The following is a 25,376-nucleotide window of genomic DNA, read 5'->3' as shown; positions in this document are numbered from 1 at the left end:
ATCCTTCCTATAATGAGATGACCACAAACGAATACTATACTTAAAGTACAATGTCCAAGTATTGTGTTAAATTATTTCAGAATGCATTTACTACAAAGCATGTGATTGATTGGTTGGGTACATCAGGAGCTCACCTCATGAATGGCTGGAACTATTTAAAGCTAGCCTGGCTGCGGTAATGACAATTAGCCTGCACTCCTTAAAGGAGATCTGAATTACAGCTGAAACAGGTGTTTTACAAATGTACCTGACCTTAAAAACATTGAGGAATGCCACAACATGGTTTGGAACACGGTCCAAGACTTTCTGACTCTGTTCGAAAGGTCTTGGTGAAGAGAAGTGGAAAGCACAAGAGGAATGATGCATTTTAGAGGCTCACAGGCATAAAATCATAGGGACGTTAGAACAGGAAGTTATCAAGGACAATGCTATGAATCAAGTCCTGTGGACTTGAGTACTAGATTTACAATGACATCACACAAGTGGTCAAAGTCAACACTACCCTTTTATTACCACCCAGCATAAATTTCCTGCTTTTGGGAATACTTTCAATCTCAAATTTCGACTAAATCTACAAAAAATTCTAAACATTGAATGCTATGCCTGTTGATTCTCACTTACCCCTTGTCATCCCTATGTTACTGCAACATCCTCAGTAGGCTCTGTGTAAATTTGGATCAGTTTTGCAAGTCTGATTGCATGAAAGCACTAAGATTGGAAAGATTAATAACGGTTAATATTTTAACTTCAAACTGATCAAAGTTTGTTATGCCAGTTTGTAGTTTTTCCTCCAACAATTGTCTGCTAAAACTAAGATCCTGAATGCTATTTATTTGCTTCCTAACACAGTGAAAATTTCTTGCTTTCTGGAATTGACAACACTTCAAAACTTTTTGAGAAGAAAAGAAAGTCATAAAGCCTCTCTATTCCAAAATTGTACTAGTTTAATATTAATCCATGAAAGATTTATTTAGAAATTATACTGCACCAGTGTCAAAAGCTTCATTTGCAACTATTGTCCAAGGTTCTGGGCATAAAGATCATGCTTTACACATTTTCATAGTCAAAAAGGTGCCGCCCAGTATTATTTGATGTCGAAGTCAGGGAATCAGTGGTTCTAGGACCCTAACTGGGAAGAGAATGAGCAGAGAGAGAGAAAAGGAGAGAGTGGGAAAAAAACTGAGTTTCTCAAAAGATGGATCAGGGCAATAAAATCTCTTGTCAGCAAACACTAGGAATTACTGGATTATAGAAACAAAAACAGTCTCAAAGGATTTGCTGTGGACCAAATTATTTACCAATTTATCTCCATAGATTAAATTGTTTTGTAATCATTGTGCATTTATATCATCTATTTGTGCTCAATATTAATTTGAAAATATATAGGCAATGATAAAGAAAGAGGAACAATATAAAAAGTGAAGATCTTGTTATTGCTTGAAGAACAAAACACCAAAGGAAATCCAAATAGAAAAATTCACTTAAACCAATGACCCCTACTTCATTGGTTTTGCTGCAGAAGTAAAATTTGTAATGATTCACCTGGCAATCATAAATTCACCTATATGTCTATGTAACTGCAACATTGAAGGAATCAAAAGGTTTAAGCCCAGTTGTACTATGCTGAATAACAAGTGCACAAAAAGGTAAAAGGACTAGAAGACCCTAAGACATAGGAGCAGAATTAGACTAGTCCACCCATCAAATCTCCTCCGCAATTCCATCACGGCTGCATCATTATCCCTTTCAAACACATTCTCCTGCCTTCTCCACGTAATCTTTGATGCCCCGATTAATCAAGAACTGATCAACCTTGGCTTAAATATACCCTATGACATGGTCTGCACAGCCATCTATTGCAACGAACTCCACAGATTCACCACCCATGGGTAAAGAAGTTCCTCCTCTTCCCTTCTCTAAATAGACATTCCTCAATTCTGAGACCGTGCCCTCTGGCTTTAGACTCCCACACTACAGGAAACATTCTCTCCACATCCACTCTATCCAGAGCTTTCAATATTTGATAGGTTTCAATGAAATTCCTCCTTCATTCTTCTAAACTCCAGTGAGTAGTTGCTCAGAGCCATCAAATACTCCTCATATGTTAACCCTTTCGTTCCTGGGATCATTCTTGTGAACTTTCTCTGGACACCCTCCAATACCGCACATTCTTTCTTAGATAAGGTGCCCAAAACTGCTCACGATACTCCAAGTGCAGTCTGACTGATGCCTTGCAAAACCTCAACATTCCATCCTTGCTTTTGTATTCTAGTGCTCTCGAAAAGAATGCTAACATTGCATTCGCCTTCCTTATCACTGACTCAACTTGCAAGTTAACCTTCAGAGATGATGACCCCCAGGTCCCTCTGCATTTCTGGTTTTTGAATTTTCTCCCCATTAACTAAATAGTCTACACCTTTATTCCTTCTGTCAAGGTGCATACCCATGCATTTCCCTACATTATATTCCATCTGTCACATCTTTGTCTATTCCCTCAATCTGTCTAAGACCCTCTGCAGACATCCTGCTTCCCCAACACTACCTGTCCCTTCACCTATCTTTGTATTGCCATAAACTTGGCCACAAAGTCACCAATTAATTCATCCAAATCATTGACATACAACGTGAAAAGAAGCAGTCCCAACACCAACCCCTGCAACATACCAGTTGTCACCAGCAGTCAACCAGAAAAGGTCCTTTTTATAAAGGTAAACACGAGGAATTCTGCAGATGCTGGAAATTTAAGCAACACACATTAAAGTTGCTGGTGAACGCAGCAGGCCAGGCAGCATCTCTGGAAGAGGTACAGTCGACGTTTCGGGCCGAGACCCTTCGTCAGGACTAACTGAAGGAAGAGCTAGTAAGAGATTTGACAGTGGGAGGGGGAGGGGGAGGGGGAGATTCAAAATGACAGGAGAAGACAGGAAGGGAAGGGAGTCTGTCCCTCCGACTGTACCCCTTGCCCATCCTCTGGGTTTCCCCCCCCTCCCCCTTTTCCTTCTCCCTGGGCCTCCTGTCCCATGATCATCTCGTGTCTCTTTTGCCAGTCACCTGTCCGCTCTTGGCTCCATCCCTCCCCCTCCTGTCTTCTCCTGTCATTTTGAATCCCCCCCTCCCCCTCCCACTTTCAAATCCCTTTGTCACAACAGTTACAACAACAATTATAAAGGCATTTGGATAGATGCAAGGGTAGGAAAGGCATAGAGGGACTTGGGACTAATGCAGGCAAATGTGATGGTGGGCATGGACGACGTGAGCTAGAAGGGCCTATATCAGTGCTATATAATTCTATCTTAACTCTGTAACACTCCCTCAGGATCTTCTGCTTCATTAAGATTACACATCTTTCTTCTAAGAAATAATACAACCTCCACATTCTCCAAAGAATACAACCTCTATGAAAGGACAACCCTCTCCTCTCCAGAATTAGCTTCATGAATATCCTTTAGTCTGCGTCCAATGGTACTATATCATTTTTTAACAGTAAGTAATACTGTGATAATATTCCAGGTGTGGCTTCATCTAACACAAGTACAACAAAACCTTCCTATTGTTAAACTCCAAACCATTTGCAATTAAACCAAAATGTAATTTATCTTCATAACCACTTGTTTGATGTTTGTGATTTATTCACTAGAGCACGTAATCCCTCTATACTTCACTGATTTGCAATCTTTCTCCATTTAGATGACATTCTACCTTCTGATTCCACCTACTGAAGTGCTTAAGACCGTAAGACAGAGCAGCACAATTTGACCATTTGGCCCCTCGAGTCTGCACCACCATTCCATCATGGCACAGGTACCATCCCTCTCCAACCCATTCTCCTGCCTTCTCATAACCTTTGACACCTTGACTATCAACTTCCACTTTAAATATAGTCAATGACATAGCAATGAATTCCACAGCTTCACTACCCTCAGGCTAAAGAAATTCCTCTTTATCTATGTTCTAAATGGATGTCCCTCTAGTCTGAGGCTGTTCCCTATGGTACTAGACTTTCCCACTATAGGAGACATCCTCTTCACATCCACTCTATCTAGGCCTTTCAATATTCGATAGGTTTCAACGAGATCCCCCCCCATCATTCTTCTAAACTCTACCGAGTATAGCCCCAGAGCCATCAAACGCTCCTCATATGTTAACTCTTTCATTCCTGAATCACTCTCGTTAACTTTCTCTGGACCCTGTCCAATGGCGGCGCATCTTTTCTTAGATAAGGAACCTAAAACTGTTCACAATACTCCAAATATTGTCTGACGAACGCCTTAGCATTACATTCTTGCTGTTATATTCTAGTTCTCTTGAAATAAATGCTAACAATTGCATTTGTCTTCCTTATCAACTCAACCTGCAAGTTAACCTTCAGGGAATCCTGCACAAGAATTCTCAAGTCCCTTTACTCCACTGATTTTTGAATTTTCTCCCTGTTTAGAAAATAGATTACACTGTTATTCCTTCTACCAAAATGCATGACCATACATTTTCCTACATTATATTCTATCTGCCAGTTCTTTCCCCATTCTCCCAATCTGTCTAGGCCCTTATGCAAACACACTGCTTCTTTAATACTACCTGCCACTCCACCAATCTTTGTATCGTCTGCAAACATGGCCACAAAGCCACCAACTCAATCATCCAAATCATTGACATATAATGTGAAAGAAGTGGTCCTAGCATCAACCCCTGTGGAACACCACTCGTCACCGGCAGCCAACAGAAAAGGTTCCCTTTATTCTCACTCCACCTCGTGTCAGTCAGCCAATCTTCTATCCATACTAGTACCTTTCCTGTAATACGATGGGTTCTTATCTTGTCTAGCAGCCTCATGTGCGGATCCTTGTCAAAGCTTTTCTGAAAATCCAAATAAACCACATTCACTGACTCTCTATCATGCTTGTTATTTGCTCAAAGAACTCCAACAGGTTTGTCAGGCAAGATTTCCCTTTAAGGAAACCATGCTGACTTTGGTCTATTTTATCATATACCTCCAAGTACTCTAAAAGCTTATCCTTAATAATGGACTCCAACATCTTCTCAACCACTGAAATCAGGCTAACTGGCCTATAATTTCCTTTTTTCTGCATCCCTCCCTTCTTGAAATGTGGAGTGACATTTGCAATCTTCCAGTCCTCCGGACCACTCCAGAAACTAATGATTCTTGAAAGCCCATCGCTAATGCCTCCACAATCTCTACAGCTACTTCTTTCAAAACCCTGGGGTGTAGTCCATCTGATTACTTATCTACCTTCAGACCTTTCAGCTTCCTAAGCACCTTCTCCTTAGTAATAGCAACTACACTCGCTTCTTCCCTCTGACATTCTTGAGTTTCTGGTATACTGGTCATGTCTTCCACTGCGAAGACTGACACAAAATACTTAATAAGTTTATCCGCCATTTGTTTGCCCCTATTACTACCTCTCCAACATCATTTTCCAGCAGTTCTCTACCCACTCTCACCTCTCTTTTACTCTATATAGCTGAAAAAATTCATCCTGCTGTCTTCCTGCTTGTGTCCCCTTCCAATAAACCTTGCTCAGCTCCTCTCTCATGCCTCTGTAGTTCCTTTTACTCCACTGTAATACTTCTAGTTTAAGATGGCACTGGTGAAACACAGTGACAACTTGCTGGTAGCAAACAAAACTACAAATTACTATAGTAAACATTTTTTTCTCAGATACAATCACTGAAATCACTGAGCTTTTGAACTGCTGGTATGGCATGGCATTGTTGGGTGTGAACAGAAGCCTTGAAGGTGCAGAATCATTGCGATGTGGCAGGTACGGGCAAAATCAAGGCGACAGGGCCTGAGCCTGAGAGCGGGGAATGAGCCAATGTTTGGTCGTTGCTGGAGCGGGCTTGGAGGAGGTTCGATGCAGCAGAACCAAGGTGAGATGAGGAAGATTCAAAGTGTCGGGTCCTGGGCCCAGGTCTGAGAGTGAGGAATGATGCGAGGTTTTCTGATTTACGTACTGGACCAGATTGAAAAGTTCAAGGTGTTGGGGCTGGAGGCAAGGCATGGGCTGGTGTTCAGCTCACTGCTTCGCAAGGTTCACTCGTCTTTGCACTGAACTGAGGCTGTAGCCTGCAAGTAATAGGCTTCTGGATTGGCTGCAGTGATGACTGGCTTCGCGGTTGTGGAATTACTTTTGTGAACTTCTGTTCTGAATGTTATTTGCTTACTTTTATTTATTGTTTGCACCATTTGTTTGTTTTTCCATACTGGAAGCTTGACGGTCTTCCTTTTTTATTGGGTTCTTTCGGGTTTCTTTCTTTTGTGGCTGCATTAAGGAGATGAATCTCAAGGTTGTATATAGTGTACATACTTTGGTAATAAATGTACTTTGAACTACAAACAATACTGAAACATCTAACTTTAGCTTCTCCCTCTCAAACTATGATCACTGCATCCTAAGACATTCTTTACGTTATGCTCCCTAATCAAATCTGGTTCATTACAGAATTTCCTTTCCTCTAGTGGTCTCCATCTCTCACATTCCCATTTGAACTCCATTTGTCAAGCATTTAAACAATCACTCTGTCCATCCACGTTATATACCATTGCGGTCACAATATCCTCATCATAATATGCTTTTCCATTTTTTTAGGTGTCATATCAAATTAAATACCCCTTTCTCCGTGTCATTAACATGAACAATAAATAAATTTAGGGCTAAGAACTGTTCTTTAGGGTACTAAACTATGTCCTTTTAAGAGAAGAGCAATTTATTCCAACTCTTAAGTTTGCTGTGTGATTGCCACTTCCCAACATATTCACACAGGCAGCCAACACATAGCATGCAAATGAAGTACAGGGGTTAAAACAGCCCCTATAACAAATTAATGATTTCAAGCCAGTATGATCTGTGTCACCTGAAACCCACTGATTTATATTCTGTATTCCTTAACCATCACTTGGGTCTCTGCCTCTGTCTGTCTCTGTCTCTGTCTCTGTGTCTGTCTCCAGGGTATTAAAGTACTATGAAACAGAAGGCTGTATTTCAATTTAATTGTACCTTTTCAAAACTTTCTCAGACAAAGAAAGAAATCACCCTTTTTAATCAGTTAAATTAAGGTGCCGATGGTAACAACTGATTTCTGATTAATGAGGTAAATGGCATGCAAGAAAAATATTATGCATTTAAACTATATACTCTATCTTAAATAATTTACCCATTCCAAAATATGCAACAAGTGTAACCTCGTACACTTTCGAAAGTTCTCTCACCTTGTAGACTAAGGTCATCCAAGAAGTCCTGATAAGAGTTCTTTTTTTCACCAGGATTCACATTTCGAAATTCACTTCGAAGTGAAATCTTCCACCACCTCCAGGTTACCTGTGTTTAGATGCAATTGAAGGCCATAACAAATGATCTGCATATTAACATTTATTTGCATGTACTTCCATAATCTTAAAATCTGTGATGAGGTTTACATTAAAGCAATTAATAAACAAATCTTAACCATTATGAATCTGTAATGAAATATACTTTGGTAAAGAAATGAAGTTGTGAAGTGTGATACTTTTAAAGCTATCTCTCTGTGAAAATAAAAAAAAATAGCTTATTTGCCAAGACAAGAATACTCCAGAAATTAATTTGGATCCATTCATCACAAGTTTATATTGGCATTTGCACAGTTTTTTTAAACTGATGTTTATAGTTACTGTTCTATAGATTTGCTAAGTATGCCCACAGAAAAATAAGGGCTGCATGTGGTGACATGTATGTACTCTGATGGTAAATTTTATTAAGTTGAACATGTGTTGAATGTGCAATATTTATGTCAATAACACAGAGGAAGACCTAAATTCCTATTCAATATTCTTCCACGTATTGCCTATTCCCTTGTCTTGCTGCACCCCCCCAAATTCCTTACATTTTTGTGGAACTAATTCTATCTGCTACATTTCTACTCAACAGCTCAAATGATTTATATAGGTTTCCTGAAATCTAATGACTCACTTTTACTGTCAACCACACAATCATTTTTCTATTGTCTGCAAACTCTTTTTAAATCAAACCCCATACTTGGGTCTGAATCATAAATCAACACTATAAAATGCAGGAGAACAAAGATAAAGAGCTGTTATCCTTCTGATAAAAATCTTACAGTCACAAATATACCCAAATACTCATCAGTTATTACCCTCAAGATCTATATAAGTGACATCAAATGAACAGCCAAGGAACCTCATTTCCATCAAATTTGAAAAAGCCCTGCTCAAAAGGTACCTTTCAAAATGGTTTGTCATAAAACTGTTTTGATAAAATCTATTGACCCTGTTGCATGACAATTAGGAGAACTTTGGTCTTCTTGGAACTATCCTTACAGACTGCTTTCTTTGTTCCATAAACAAACCAAATGGGATGACGCTGAAATTCATAAATGATAGTAAGGATTTTATTAAGTATTAACTTCATGGTTGGTGAATCATAACCTGAAAAGTGATGGAGTGCAACCGCTGCTGGTTGATGATTGTCATGGAATCTAATGCAAGGTGCTAAATGGAAATTAATTATTTCTTTGACTGTTGGGGAATTCCACACAAAACGATATAACTATCAGCTGAGAAGGGGAAAGTTTAAACGAGACTTGTATGGCAAGTTTTGTTTTACACATGGAGTAGTAGTTGCTTGGAAATGCTGCAAAGGGGAGAGGTAGAAGCAGATAAAATAACAACATTCAAGAGGCACTTAGACAGGTATGGTACAGATTTGCAGACTGGTCTTGCATTGAGTTTCATTTGGACAATTGTGCTAATGAGCATTCTCCCAAAGCTTGCAATAATGAAGTAGCAAAAATCTATCTCTGCATTGCACTTCAGGCATTTGGCAAAAATCCTTCATTTCCTTGATGGACTCAATTATATGAAGGTACTACAACTTAACAATTCCCAGTAGCTATGGCTGAGATTCTAAGCAGGGTTGCAAAGTTAAAAGAAGTGAAGTCAAATTTATCTGGCATCATTTATTTGCTTTCTTTAAAAAATGAAAAGAAAAGGCAACGAGTTTTTAGCAAGTCAAAGGATTTCTTGCCTATCTTAAATAAGTAAATCTTGCTCACCAGAACATTTTTAATAGAAGGAATTACAAATAGTATTTATCATGCAATTCACACAGGCATCCCTATTAAATCCAGTTTTGCATGATTATTTAATTTTCCAGATATTCCTTAGTCTATAAAATATTGCTTTAATTTTTGCTCAGATATTGTTATGGAGACAAATCATGGATTTCCTCCATTGTGTCAAATTCAAATCCAGCAATTCAAAGACAAGCTCCAAGACACCAGGGGCATCTTCAGCAGAATTACATTCTAAAATAGTTTGTAACCTTCAATAGCCTTCATTCTACTCTTAGTTGCAACAATCTTGGAGCAACATGTCAGTAGTAGTATGAAGTGTACTCAAAAATGAGTTGATAACCTGTTAGATCGACAACATAATAATACTGCATTGCTAAATAGTAATATCAGTTAATTGGGCCATTGGTTAATCAGGGCAACTGCTTATTTGGGACAACGCTTAAAGCCCAAAACAAAACAATCGAGAAAATAGCATGATTCCCTTCATTTATTTGGGACAATATACCGGTTTGTTGGGCAGGAGACTGTTGCCAAACAGGTTCTAACTAGCATCACTCGCACGAACTTGTGTGGCCATTGGACACTATGCCTTGCTCAGAGTGGAGTTTTTAAATAGCGTCAGTTTTAAGTAGCTTGTTTGTGTTCAAAAAGCAGAGATTTTTGTCACTGATAGTTGGCAAGAAATATTCAGTAAGAAAATTCAGGCTTGGAAAATGCCAGAAATGGCCGAGATAGAAAATGGAATGATTTTACTACTTCAAGTAACTATGAAAAATTTGAAGGTATCGACAATCATCTTGAATGTTACAATGAAAATGAAGATTTAGAGGATGCAATTGTTGATAGCATTGTATGTAGGCATTCCATTATCTGCATTCAGTGTCTGCACTGATTTTGTTCATTGCATACACTGGATGAATTCCTCCATTGATAATCATTAGGAACTAATATACAGTTTTGTAGTACTGTAGCACTATTGGTAGTGTTCTAATTTGTTCACTTAAATACATAATTTATAACTCAGTTTGTCTCTTTTTAATACCTTTTTAACTATTTTCATGAAACTTTGGCTAATTGGGGCAGCCACATAATTGGGCCAAAATGTACTGGTCCTGATGTACCCAAATAACCAGAATCCATTGTAGTATCAAAGTAGGCCAAAGTGATTGTATATCCAACAAATTCAATCATTAACACTGTGATTCTGTCATTTTCAGTTGTGGATGATATTGGAACTTAGAGAAAACAGAACCAACATTTGAGAACTGATGGAGTTTATCCATGTTTCTCTCTCTATGGATGCTGCCTGGCTTGTTCAATGTTTCTGGAATTTCCTGTTTTTGTTTCAGATTTCCACAATACATATTTCTTATCTGGACTAACTGGAAAAGGCTAAATCTGGGCCTTTCCATACTCAATGACAACAGTGTCTAACGTTATTGAAAAAGACAATCTGAAGCACGTGCAATAATCTGTAGCTCAAATACTTCATGCTCTTCCCCAAGATCCCAACCAGCATGGAAGTCAGTCTTCAGCCAATTTGATTTACTTCATGAGATGACAAAACAAACCTGAGAGAGCTGCATACTGTGTAGGCTATGACCCTGACAAGATCTCAACTGCTCTCGTTGATCTGTAACTCTAGCCAAGCTGCTCCAATACAGTTGTGACACTGGTATATAGTCAACTACTTGGAAATTCTAAACTTCATCATTAAGTCCAAATATGAACAGATGGACTTAAATCCTTGAAGTAAAAGTGGCTGTTTTAACATCAAGGCAGCATTTAATCTAAAATTCCATTAATAAGTGTTGACTCCCATGGGCTTCAGTGGTCCCATGGAGGAAGTTCCCTGCTGGCAAGAGTCAAACCAAACACAAAGGGAAATATTTGTGCTTGTTGGAACAAATCATCTTAGACAGAAGAAAATGCTGCAAAGCTCTGTCACACAAGTTACCTAAGCCTAATTATCTTCAGCTAATTTGTATGCTAGAACATCAGAAGTGGGAACAGTCATTGATGGATAATTGTGCAATCATCAGCTCTATCCACAGTTCTTCAGAAAATGAAGCAATATATGTCTACTCACAACAAAGCCTGTACAGACGCAAGCTGGTAATTAGCATAACATATGAACCACATGTGCCAGGCAATGACCATCTCTAACTGGAATTTATCTGCCTTGCAACCCATTTTCCAAAACCTGCCATTCAAGAAACTTATTATCTCGGATATTCTACTATAATTAATAAAATGGGGTACAAATTACCAGAACCTCAACCATAGGGAAAACTGTGGTGGCAATAACATATCAGAAGATGCGAATCCTATATTGTATATCCTATATCCTCCTCAACAACAGATATACCACTTTGCATACTACTGGGGTGGTGGGGTGGGGGGGGAAATGTCTTAGCAGAGGAAAGTCACAGCAGTCAGGTCTCTGGCACTAAGTCTTACTCTGTGACTCAGAAGGGAAGTTGGGGGGGGGAAGAAGAGGTGAGCTGTGCTGATAGGGGATTCATTAGTTAGGTGAACAGAAAGGAGGTTCTGTGGATGAGAATGATATTCCAAGATGGTATGTTGCCTCCCGGGTGCTGGGGTCCAGGACATCTCAGATTGAGTCCTCAGTATTCTTAAATCAGGGGGTGAGCAGCTAGAGGTCCATAACGCCATAAGACCATAAGACATAGGAGCAGAATTAGGCCATTTGGCCGATGGAGTCTGCTCCACTATTCAATCATGGCTAATCCTTTTGTCCTCTCCTCAGCCCCATTCTTGGCCTTCTCCCCATAACCTTTGATGCCGTGTCCAATCAAGAACCTATCAAGTTCTGTCTTAAATATACCCAATGACATGGCCTCCATAGCTGCCTGTGGTAATAAATTCCACAAATTTGCCACCCTCTAGCTAAAGAAATTTCTCTGCAACTCTGTTTTAAATGGGCGCCCTCTATCCTGAGGCTGTGCCCTCTTGTCCTAGACTCCCCCACCATGGGAAACATCCTTTCCACATCTACTCTGTCTGGGCCTTTCAAAATTCGAAAGGTTGCAGTCCATGTAGAAACCGATGACATAGGTAGGAAGAACGAAAAGGCTCTGCAACATGAATTAGGTGCTAAGTTAAAGGACAAATCCTGCAAGGTTGTTATCTCAGAGTTGATACTCATGCCACATGCTTGTAAGGCCAGAAGTAGGAAGGTCATACAGTTTAACACATGACTAAGCTGTTAGTGTAGGAGGGAGGGCATCAGAAAATGATATGAAAACGATAGGTGTAGCCAATGGTTCAGATTCTAAATTGATGAAAGGTCAATTTTGCTTGTATGAGAAAGGATCTAGCAAGTGTGGATTAGGACTGGCTGTTTTCTGGCAAAGATGTACTTGGTAAGTGGGAAGCCTTCAAAAGTGCAATTTTGAGAGTACAAAGCTTGTATATGCCTGTCAGAATAAAAGGTAAAGATAACAAGATAACAATATCCCTCAAAAACCAATGTTCCCTACATCTGTTATCTGTTATGGTTTCCAAGAAAAAAAAGAGCTGCATAGCAGTATATCCAGGGAGGAACAAATACTTATGGAGTGTAAGAATGGCAACAGAACACTTAAGACAGAAATCAGAAGGGTTAAAAGAAGGCATGAGGTTGTCCTAGCAGACAAATTGAAGGAGAACCCTATGGAATTCTACAGATACATTAGGAGAAAAAGGATTGCAAGAGACAAAACTGAGTCATCTGGAAGATCAGAATAGCAATCTATGTATGGAGCCTAAGGAGATGGGGGAGATCTTAAATCAATTTTCTGCTTCTGTATTTACTCAGGAGAGTCTATAGAAATGAAGTACAGTAGCAGTGAGGTCATGGATCCTCTACTTATTCCAGAAGAGAAGGTGTTAGCTGTCTTAAGTAAATTAATGTAGATAAATCCTCAGGGCCTGACAAGGTGTTGCCTCAGACCATGTGGGAGGTAAGTGCAGAAATTGGAGGGATATTTAAATAGCAGAGATATTTAAATCATCCTTAGTGACAGGTGAGGTACTGGAGGATTGGGGGATAGCTAATGATGTTCTGCTGTTTAAGAAAAGTTCTAAAAATAAAGCAAGAAATCACAGGTTAGTGAGGCTAGCATGAGAAGTGGGAAAGTTACTGTAAGGTATTCTAAAGGACTGGATTTATGAATATTTGGACAGGCAGTCACTGATTAGGGATAGCCAGCATGGCTTTGTGCGTGGTAGGACATCGTGTCTAATCAATCTTGCGCTGGAGTTTTTCGAGGAAGTTACCAGGAAGGTTGAAGGCAAGGTGGTGGATGTTACCTACATGAACTTTAGTAAGGCATGACAAGATCCTATATGGGAGGTTGGTCAGGAAAGTTCAGTCACCTGTCATTCAAGATGAGGTTATAAATTGGAGTAGACATTGGCTTTGTGGGAGAAGCCAGAGAATGGTAGTAGATGGTTGTCTCTCTGACTGGTGGCCTGTGACTCGCAGAGTGCTGCAGGGGTCGGTGCTGGGTCCATTGTTGTTTGTCATCTATATCGATGATCTGGATGATAATGTGGATACCTAAATCAGCAAATTTGAGGATGACACCAAGATTGGGGATGTAGTGGACAGCAAGGAAGACAATCGGAGCTTGCAGCAGGATCAGGACTAGCTGGAAAAATGGGCTGAAAAGTGGCAGATGGAATTTAATGCAGAGAAGTGTGAGGTGTTGCACCTCGGTAGGAGCAACCATGGTAGGTCTTACACAGTGAATGGTAGGGCACTGAGAAGTGTGGTAGAACAAAGGGATCTGGGAAACAGGTCCATAATTCATTGAAAGCGGCGGCACGAGTATATAGAAGAAAGCTTTTGGCACATTGGTCAAGGAGATGGGATGTTATGTTGAAGTTGTATAAGATGTTGGTGAGGCCTAATTTGGAGTATTGTGTGTAGTTTTGGTTGTCTTCCTACAGGAAAGATGTAGATAAGGTTGAAAGAGTACAGAGAAAATTTACAAAGATGTTTCTGGGATTGGAGCAGAGAAAATTTACAAAGATGTTGCTGGGATTGGAGGACCGGAGTTATAAGGAAGATTGAATAGGTTAGAACTTAATTCCTTGGAACATAGAAGATTGAGGGGAGATTTGATAGAGGTATACAAAATTTTGAGGGGTATACATAAGGTAAATGAAAGCAGGCTTTTTCCATTGAAGTTGGGCGGGACTACAACTAGAGGTCACAGGTGAAAGGTTTAAGGGGAACATGAGGGGAGTCTTCTTCACTCAGAGGGTTGTGAGAGTGTGGAGCAAGCCTCCAGCGCAAGTGCTGCATGCAGGATCCATTTCAACGATTAAGTGAAGTTTGGAAAAGTACATGGATTGTAGTGATATGGATGGCTAAGGTCTGGTTTGGCATGAAACAGATGGGCCAAAGGGCCACCTATGACTATGACTCTATACTAAACGTGTCAGTTATTGTACTTCCTGTAATTAACATGGCATAAGCCAGGAGCATGTTATACTATTCTTCACTTGCGAAACTCAATCCAAGCTACAAAACTTGCTGCTTGATTCCTATTTGGGATCCTGGCAGATATACTTACAATGACCTTAGCTGTGGGTGAGGTGCTAGAAGACTCAAGGTTAGCTAATGTTATTCAGTTGCTCACTCTAAGAATAAGCTGGGAAATTAAGGCAGGTAAACCTGATGTTAGGCAAAGGGAAAATTATTGGAAGGTATTTTAAGGCTAGACAGGGCCTGATTAGAGATAGTTAACATGGCTTTGTGCATGTTAGGTCATGCCTAACCAACCTTGGAGTTTGTCGAGAAGGTTCCTATATATTAATGGAAACTATGCCTCATTTGCGCAGTTACAAGCAGTTTACAATATCTCTGCATCTAGTTTTTTTCAGATATTTACAAATTCAAGATTATGTTAGTAATATTACCCAACTTCGAAGTTTTAGACAAACGTGAGTCCCTGGAGGCAATAAATAAATTTGATCCTGTTACTTGTAGTGCGGTATCCTATTTTTATCAGATTCTACATAATGAAGCTCGGGTGAATACTGCAGGTTTTAAACAGGCATGGGTGGATGAATTGAGTATAGAACTGACAGAGGAGGTCTGGGATGAGTGTTTAAAGAGTATACATGATTGTTCGGTCAACTTCAGACACAGACTTATACAGTTTAAAACAATACATAGACTCTATTATTCCAAAGAAAAGTTGCAATTTCTACCCTGATGTTTCACCAGTTTGTAATAGATGTAATTCTGCGAACAGCAACTTGTCACATTCATTCTGGTCATGTAAGCTTTATACATTCTGGATTTTCACTGTTTCTCTGAGGCTTTTGGGAAGTGGTGGGAATCAGACCCGCTCATAGCCATCCTTGGAGCAACAAGCTCCCTATCTTCAGCCAATATGTATGGAAAAATGGCTGTATTATTTGGAATGGTGATTGCTTAGAAGTTAATCCTGCAAATTTTATTTTTTTGACTATTATAAGTCCTTTTCTGTACCCTCTTCCACATCACATACAGTAAAATATTCAAATTAATGTTTTAATTTATAATAATGAGATCTTAAAAGCATTTTTATCTGACTTGCTGTGAAATCTTATTTAATAAAGCTTCTGTGACACAGTTTAGGATATTTGTTAAAATAATAAAACGCAGAACAACATGCTTCTGAATTGATTTTTTTCACATTTCAATTATCTTTCACTTTTTGTCAGTGACCTCTTTAGAAAGCTTTGCTTGTTGGTGTTCACTGAAACACAAACAGCCATTTGTAGATAACATCAGAACTGCTGAACTGTTTCCATCGACTTGTATTTGCGCACGTTGTTGTTCCAGAAAACAAAGCTGTGGAAATAATGCATGCTGAAAGCTGAATAGTGTACATTATTTAATTTCTTCAGCTGAATTGGAAAATTCTCCTAACTCTCATACCCTTCAAGATTTAGGCAATATGGAGAGCACAAGACATGGATAGAAATCATTGTTGGTATTTTATATATAGACATCTATCTGCATTGCACAGATATTTAAACATTTTGTTCTAATATTGATAAGGGCTAAATTGCATTATGACCTTTCATATAGCTACTTTGTACCCGACTAAGACTTTTAAATGAAAGTGTTCATGCTAAAAATGCCAGGGAAAATGTGCACGTTGCTATCTTGGTTAAGGTCTTGAACTTGCATGTTGCATTTTTTAATGACTGTTAACAATATAAAGTTCAAGGTAAATTTAACATCAAAGTACATATATATCACCATATACAACCTTGAGATTCATTTTCTTGTGGGCATACTCAATAAGTCCAATAACCACAATAGATTCAATGAAAGACTGTACCAACTGGGTGTTCAACCTGTCTGCAAAAGACATTAAGCTGTGCAAATACAAAAAAAAATAATAGCCAGAAGAAGAAAGGTAAAATAGAACAGCAAGATACAATACGATCAATGAATGAATATGGAACATACAAGTATCTGGGACATCAACAAGCAAAGAAAATAGATCAAACTGAGATAAATGTGAAACTTTCAACAGAATTTACTTCAAGGCTTAAGAAAATCTGCCACACAGAGCTCAATAGTAAAAATATAACAAATGCAATGAACACTTTCGCTCTACCCATATTAATATATTCTTTAGGCATAATATCTTGGTCCGAAAGAGATCTGGAAAATTTACAAAGGAAAGTATGAACTGAAAATGACAAATTTTAGAAAACACCATGTAAACTCCAATGAACTTAGATTAACACTACCTAGGACAGAAAGAGGAAAAGGATTAACAGACAAAAAACTTTACGTAACAGTCAGAAAAAATTTCTAAGGATATACTTTCATCAACAAAAACAAGATTCAGCACTCCATGCGAGCATATGCCATTCTACTAAGAAGTACACACCACTAAACTTAAATAAAGGCACACGCAGAAAAATGAAGAAATTATGAGAAAAAGTTAACCAGTGAAAGAGCAGACAACCCCACAATCCGAGCAGACTATATGTCAAAAAGGAAGTGTCGAATGCCTGGCTCAGAGTCGGAGGCTTCTTCCCAGAAACTGAGGAGTTCCTTGTAGCAATACAGGACTGGCTGGTTAATTAAAAAAAAAATCAAAAATACTTAATAAAAGATCAACAAATTCAAGATGATAAACGTAGAAAAAGCCAGTTGAAACCAGAAGCAATTCAACACATTAAAAGATCCTGCAGCAGTTTAATCCAATCTAATTACTTAAACAAGCACAATCAAGTGGCAAACATCATTCACCAATGTCTTGCTTTAAAATACATAAAAGACACCATTTCTTACTTTAAATACAAGCCTGATCCAGTTTTAGAGTCAGAGTCCAAATGGAATAAGGCCAAGGTCTTGAAGCTTATTGATTAGTTTAAGGATTGATAGTATTGAATGCCTAGCTGTAGTCAATAAGGAGCACCCTGATATATGCATCTTTTCTGTCCAGATATTCCAGGGTCGAATGAAGAGCCAATGAGATGGCATCTATTGTGGACCTGTTGTGCCAGTAGGCAAATTGGAGCGGATCGAAGTCGCTTCTCAGGTAGGAGTTAATACGTTTCATCACCAACCTCTCAAAACATTTCATCACTGTGGGTGTACTGTAAGGGCTACCGGATGATAGTCATTGAGGTTACCATATCCTTTTTAGGTACCGGTATAATTGAAACCTGCTTGAAGCAGGTGAGTACCTCAGACTGCTGAAGTATAGAATGGGAAAGCATGATGAAAAATAGTACACAATGCTGGTTACAATGTGACATTAGATCTCTGAACATCTAAAACAGCTGAATATGATAAACCACACAAAAGCAGCCCCCCAATCCCAAACCCCTCATTATCACCATCTTGCCATCACCTCCCCCAACTTCTCTGCAACTTGAGGCTAGCTTGTTTTCTCAGCAATTCGGTTCTTATGAAGAATCCTTGACTTGAAATTGAGATGCTGATGCTGAATTTCTCCTCTATTCTTATTTTTAAATTTCAGTATTTCAACATCAGCAGTGTTTTGATGTTCAGAACTGCTTCCAAAGAACAAATGATAAAGGCCCAAACTTTGGAATCAATGGCAAGTGATCAGACTAGCTTTCTTTCTATGGAATTCTCTGCCTGGTCTCTTAGTTATTTATTTGGTGGAATTATGATCTTCCAATCCACCTTTGTAATTGGAGTAGGCAGTTAACACAAGAACATAAGTAAATAGAGATGAAATGGGCCACCAAGCCTCTCAAGCCTGTCCTGCCATTCATTGATCATTATTAAATTATGCTAAATGATCCTCTTTTCATAATCCTCAGTTCTTTGATCTTTCAAATATTTTTCTATTTCCACTTTAACTATACCTAATGCTTTGGTTCCACCACCCCTAGGAATAGAGAGTTCCAGAGATTCACTACCCTTTAAGAGAAATACCTTTGCATGTCATTTTAAATGTCCAACCCTGTATCTTGCTGCTAAATTCTTTTGTTTGCAGCTCCCCACTAGTGAGTGCATTTCAACATTGACTCCATCATGGCTCCTTACAATCTTATATGTTTAAATAAGGTAATTCCTTATTTTCCTAAGTTCCAAACGTACAGACATTTCTAGTAGAAAGCTACTTCTAGTAGAAAGAAGACATTTCCAGTAGAAAGCTACTTTCTAGCTTCTCTTGATAGATTAATACTCTCATACCAGGAACTAGACTGGTAATTCAGTGATGCATTGTATGAGCCAGACCATATCTGCCCTGGTGATTGTATTGATAATCCCATCAAAACTGATATGGCTGCACATTTGCCAACACCTAAATGAAAAGTAATTAGAAAAACTCTACTAAGGCAGATCAAGGGTGGGTCGGCTCTTTTCTACCATGCCAATGATGAAGAAGGAGTTCCTGCATTTCAATGCAGTTCATGATGTGTGCTGTCAATGTCAGAACCCAAGTCTGGAAGAAAGACAGAGTCCATTGAGAGATGATAACCAGAGTTTAATCATAAGAATTCCAACAGAGTATTGATGGCTCAGCTGAGTGACACTGCGAGATGTAACATCCTCAAATGTAGGACCCCGTGATTAGCGCTAACCAGACATCCACTTCAATAATACAATTAACACGGAATCTGCAAATCTATCAAAATAAACTTAACAAGTTTATACAGAAAGCACAAGGAGACTGCATTACAAAGAGCGAGTCACCTTGTGAAAAACACAAGGAACTCTAAGCAATTAACGACTCTAGTGAAACAACAATTAACCAGCTTGGGTGCTCTAGAAATCATGGAGCCCAACCCTCGCCAGCTCCTTGCACTGTCCTGAAGAGCTTGTTACAGCTGGTGTCACATTCTCCATCTTGCTTCAATGGCAATGTCAGGAGAAGCAGCAAAATGTTGTGGCAGGAAGCTGAGCATTTTCATGGTAGATTAACAAGTCTTGCTTTAGAAACACTCTAGCAAGGTAAGGACTTCACAAAGCCCCAGAGCATAATGCCAAACTGGGGTGACAATGGACAACACTGACAACTATGGAAGTGGAGTGGAACAGAGATACGTGGGCACTACCCTGGTGGTCAGTTAACTGCACAATATCCAGATTTTTATGAAGAAACTGAGCTCAGGTTGAAGGACAGTATTCTGACATGGAGAAGTAGGACCACAGCAATTGATAAGTGCACAGAAAAGTTTAATCCTCTCATTATATCAACCAATTTTGTTGATGACATTGTTCGTTCCCATGACCCTTAATGCTGCTTTATTAGTGCCCCTGTGGTCCACAGTTCCATCATAGGCATGGCCCTCCCTACCTTCAAGAACATTTTCAAGAGGCAATTCCATCATTAAAAACTTCCCTATCCACCCTCATAGTGCCCTCTTTGTGTTATTACCATCAGAGAGGTGGTACAAGAGCCTGAAGACCCACACCCAATGTTTTCTTCCCCTCCACCAGATTTCTGAAAAGTCCATGAATCCATGAACACTACACCATTAATTGTCTTCTGCATTGTTTGTTTTTGTAACTTATAGTAATTTATATCTTACACTGGACTGGTGCCACATAACATCAAATTTCACAGCATATAACAGTGATAACACACCCGATTCTGATTAGGATAAACCACATGCATGTTGTACTTCAGCTTGCAATGAGAAATGCTTACTTGAAAATTTCAAATTAAACAGTGTTTTGGTAACCCTTGGAATGCGGTAGCAACAGCAATGGTGACCTGCAACCTTTACCACTCTTAATTAGCACATCCTTAAAGAATCATACCCGAACATCATACATCCATTATTAAACTAATTTTCAAGGTGTAGTTTTGGATAAGAGGTAGGATATGGCCTTTTGATTTTTACGGCAGACAACTTACGTCTATGACAATAGGGGAACTGATGGAGTGAGCTCTCTTAGCTAGTCAGGATAGAGAATGCATATTGACATGCAGTCTAAACAATGTAGACTCAGTTGGAATTACTATGTTAAAGTTGACAGAAAACACAATAGAGAGGAAGAAAATCATTAAGATATTGAAAACAGAACAATATAAAGCAAATTGTTTTAATTCTTTAAAATCGACCATAATTAAAATGTTTATAAAATGATATTACACGCCTCTGCAATATTAAAATTCAGTGTCAAAGATGAAACTTGGATGCAATTAAAGTGCAGAAAAATACACCCAACATTCTCCAGTGATACCTAGTAGGATTTTTTGATGTATGTACCAGTGCAGTATCGTTTCTGGAAGAACACTTCACACACCAGTTTCCCAATTTCCATCAGTAATAGTGCAGGCCCAGATGAAGCAGTCCTATTTACTTCATATTTATTGTGAAACCAATAAACACACTATTTTTAACAACAATAATTAGGCCATTGCTTGATTATAAAGGGAAATTCTGAATTTAATGATGTTTACTGTAAGGAAAACATTTTAGCAACTATGTGGTGGTATTGGTGGGGTGTCAGTAACATTGCCTGGAGACTGTGTAGGAGCGTTTCAGCAAAAAGCAATGGTTACTAGAGCAACACACACAAAATGCTGGAGGAATTCAGCAGGCCAGGCAGCATCTATGGAAAAAAGTACAGTTGACATTTCAGGCCAAGACCCTTCCGCAGATCTGGGTAAAAAAAAGATGAGGAGTAGATTTAAAAGGTGGGGGAGGGGAAAGAGAAACACAAGGTGATAGGTGAAATTGGGAGGAGGAGGGATAAAGAAAAGAGCTGGAAAGTTGATTGGTGAAAGAGATACAGGGCTGGAGAAGAGGGAGTCTGATAGGTGAGAACAAAAGACCATGGAACGAAGAAAAGGGGGGAGGAGCACCGGAGGGAGGCTATGGGCAGGCAAGGAGATAAGGTGAGAGAGGGAAAAGGAGATAGGGAATGAAGTGGTGGGGGGGGGGGAATTACTGTAAGTTCGAGAAGTCAATGTTCATGCCATCAGGTTGGAGGCTACCTAGACAGAATTAAAGGTGTTGTTCCTCTGACCTGAGTGTGGCCTCATCGCGACAGTGGAGCAGGCCATGGATTGACACATTGGAATGGGAATGGGAAGTGGAATAAAAATGGGTGGCCACTGGGAGACTTCGCTTCTCCTGGCCCGAAACGTCGACTGTACTTCTTCCCCATTGATGCTACCTGGCCTGCTGAATTCCTCCAGCCTTTTGTGTGTGTTGCATGAATTTCCAACATCTGCAGATTTTCTCATTTGTGATGGTTCCTATGCTTTCTCCTGAGAATCTGTGGCACGTTAGAGCAGGTCAAGCAACAGCATCCCTTAAGATTTTAACAAGATTGAAGAACCCTTAATAGGGCTGACATGGTTTAATTTACTGTATACATTTTAGTTTAGAAAATTTATTTAAAGTTCAGTTCTATTGCATGAAGCATTACAGTAGGACTTCTAAGGTGTACCATAGAATTGATACTGCTCTCAACTTTATGCATGGATTACCAGATCGACCTCACTATTGAGTAGTAAATTTTTCTGGTAGCTATGATGTATGATTTGAGATTGCACATCAAAGAAAACTGTAAAGAATTTGACTCATCACAAGGCACAGACACTCTTGCCAAGAACACAACACAGGGGATTGTGGAGGACTAGGGAAAAAGTACCAGTGGTAAAAAGAAAAGATCTGGCAAGCCAGTATTAATGTCTGGGCAGAGTTTTGACTGACAATGAACAAAGTTATCCAAGCACAAGAGAATGAGATGCCTCAACTGTCACAACAGCCTCAGAACTGATCTAACTCAACTTCAAGATCATGGAGAGAAGAAAAATAAAGATTGGAAAAAAACCATCCTTCTAACCATGTATAGCTTAACATAAAACTAATTGCATTCATCATGTATTTCAAAGTTTACATGCACAAGAATCATCAATGTTGTGGGGATACAAGATGTCAGATACTGGGACATGGAGCAAGAGAAAAGAGTTGCTGTTGGACCTCAGGTCAGCTAACATCTGTAAATAGTTGGCATAGCCAATGTTATCTTTCTTTAGTATGATCTGTAGACAATTAATTTACAAGTATCACAAACTTCAGTCAAATGCTTTAAAGTAGTTCTGGTATGTCGAAGATCTATCCTGAGCACAACATATTGATGCAATTACAAAGAAGGCACAGCAGCGGCTATATTTCATTAAGCATTTGAGTAGGTTGCTATGTCACCAAAAAGTCACCCAAATTTCTACAGATGTATTGTGGAGAGCATACAAAGTGGTTGCTTCATCATCTGGTATGGAGAAGCTGCACAAAATCAGAAGAAGCTGCAGAAAGGTGCAAATTCAGTCAACTCCATCATGGGCATTAGCATCCCCAGCATCAAGGACATCTTCAACATACAAATAATTGTATTTTTCATATCTTCAATACCGGAGAAAGACATTGAAGTGCCCACACTTAGCGTATCGACAGCAGAATGATGTGTGTGTGTGTGTGTGTGTGTGTGTGTGTGTGTGTGTGTGTGTGTGTGTGTGTTTACACCAAGTGCTCTCTGTCACATGACCACCCTTCTCTCCTGCAGTGATGGTGTTCAGCAGCCAAGATAGGTAGTCTTCAGAACCATTTCTTTTCCCTGCTTTATGAGGCTGTCTATAAGAAGGGTCAGAGCCATCTCTATTTCCTGAGGAGACTGATGTCCTTTAACATCTGCCGGACGATGCTGAGGATGTTCTATGAGTCTGTGGTGGCCAGTGCTATCATGTTTGCTGTTGTGTGCTGGGGCAGCAGGCTGAGGGTAGCAGACACCAACAGAATCAACAAACTCATTTGTAAGGCCAGTGATGTTATAGGGATGGAACTGGACTCTCTCACGGTGGTGTCTGAAAAGAGGATGCTGTCTAAGTTGCATGCCATCTTGGTAAATGTCTCCCATCCACTACATAACGTACTGGGTGGGCACAGGAGTACATTCAGCCAGAGACTCATTCCTCCGAGATGCAGCACAGAGCGTCATAGGAAGTCATTCCTGCCTGTGGCCATCAAACTTTACAACTCCTCCCTTGGAGGGTCAGACACCCTGAGCCGATAGGCTGGTCCTGGACTTATTTCATAATTTACTGGCATAATTTACATGTTACTATTTAACTATTTAAGGTTCTATTACTATTTATTATTTATGGTGCAACTGTAACGAAAACCAATTTCCCCCGGGATCAATAAGGTATGACTATGACTATGACTAGCACAGAATTCACAGGGTTAAAGCTCCAGATACCACCATGTCACTCTACCATTACAGTCTTTTATTCTTTGAATCCATGTCAACACTCTGTGGTCTGTGTAACGGTTAAACTTCCTGCCAAGGAGGTAGTACTGGAGTCTGTCAAGAACTCACTTAACAGCCAGGCACTCCTTTTTATTGGCAGAATACTTGGTTTCACTTGGGAGGAGTTTTCAGCTCAGGTAAAGGAGAGGTTGCTCTTCTCCAGGTTCTCCTTGTGCCAGCACTGCTCCAATGCCCATTTCTGAGGCATCCACCTGGACAAGGAATCATTTGTTAAAGTCTGGGCTATAAAGAACAGGTGAAGATTACATGTGAGCTTTAAGGGCTTAAAAAGTGTTCCTATACTCACTTGTCCACATCAGTGGGTTGCTTACAAACTTCTCAGTAAGTTTAGTCAGAGATGTGGCTAGAGTTGCAAATTGGGAAATGAACCTGTGATATCACCCTACCAGACCCAGGAAGGTCTTCACTTCCTTCTTGATGCGAGAATGAGGACTGTTGCAGATCACTTGCACTTTGTCCACTTGTGCTCGAATCTCCCCATGTCCCAACTGATAACCAAGGTATCTGGTTTCCCTTTTCACACATCTAATTTTTGTTGTTTGAGGGCGAGACCAGCAGCATGAATATTCCCCAGGATCCTGCACAAATGCTCCGGGTGCTCTGACCACATTTGGCTGTAGTCAACCACATCATCTAGACAGGCTGCACTGCAGTCCTCACAGCCTTGTAGCACCTTGTCTATCAGCTACGGAAGGTTACTGGTGCACTATGAAGACGGAAGGGGATCACTGTGAACTGAACCAGACCCAGTGGTGTGCGAAAGGCAGTGAGGGGTTTTGATTGGTCGTCCAAGGGAACCTAACGGTAACCTTCACTAAGGTTCAACATAATAATGTAGTTTGCCGTCAAATCCTTTCCAGTAGGTAATCACTGCTGGGCATAGGATAAGCATCAAATTAAAAAATGGCATTCATCTAATGGAAATCAATGCATACCCTCAGAGTGCCATCCCTCTTGGAGGTGATAAAGATATGACTGCTCCACTTGCTATTTGAAGGCTCGATGACTCCCAGCTCCAGCATGGTCTGAATCTCATCCTTCAGGGCCCCAAAGTTGCTCTGGCATCTATAGCAGTGTTGGTATAGTAAACTCTGGTTGTGTCTGATTGTGATGGAATATGTTTGGACCTTTCTCAGTTTTGGTCTCTGCTGGAACAGCTGTGGAAAGTGACCAAACACCGTCTCCAGCTCCACTGGTTGATGGTCATCAAGCTGGAGAGGCCAACCTTCCCAGGCCCCTTCCAAGCCTCCATGTCCTCTTCCATGTCATCCTCAATGGGTACTTCATCTGTGCAAATATCAACAGAGGCAGGAGAACCAGATATTCCCCATGATTCCACTGCCAGTGTATCTTTCTAAGCCTTTTGGTTCCTCCCTCACACAGACTAACATTCAAGACAGGCAGAGACCATAAACTGGCCGTTGCTTTAGTTTTAGCATGAGTCATGTCAAAATATGAAATAACACTATCTACGCCTGGATTAACAAGGGATGTG

The 25,376-nt window shown here is 39.8% G+C and overlaps 1 protein-coding gene across 1 annotated transcript in view; it reads right to left on the bottom strand.

Annotated features, from left to right (window-relative positions):
* LOC140196230 (F-box only protein 36-like) overlaps nucleotides 1–25,376 on the bottom strand; it is a 52,912-nt gene that overhangs the window by 8,117 nt on the left and 19,419 nt on the right. The window contains exon 2 of the mRNA XM_072255061.1: nucleotides 7,229–7,337. Within this exon, the coding sequence (XP_072111162.1) occupies nucleotides 7,229–7,337 (109 nt within the window). The remainder of the gene's footprint in view (nucleotides 1–7,228; nucleotides 7,338–25,376) is intronic.

This window comes from Mobula birostris, chromosome 4 (genome assembly GCF_030028105.1).
Source record: "Mobula birostris isolate sMobBir1 chromosome 4, sMobBir1.hap1, whole genome shotgun sequence".
Taxonomy (NCBI): Eukaryota; Metazoa; Chordata; class Chondrichthyes; order Myliobatiformes; family Myliobatidae; genus Mobula; species Mobula birostris.
Note: the sequence above shows the minus strand (reverse complement) of the source record. Positions and strands in the feature narration are given on the sequence as shown.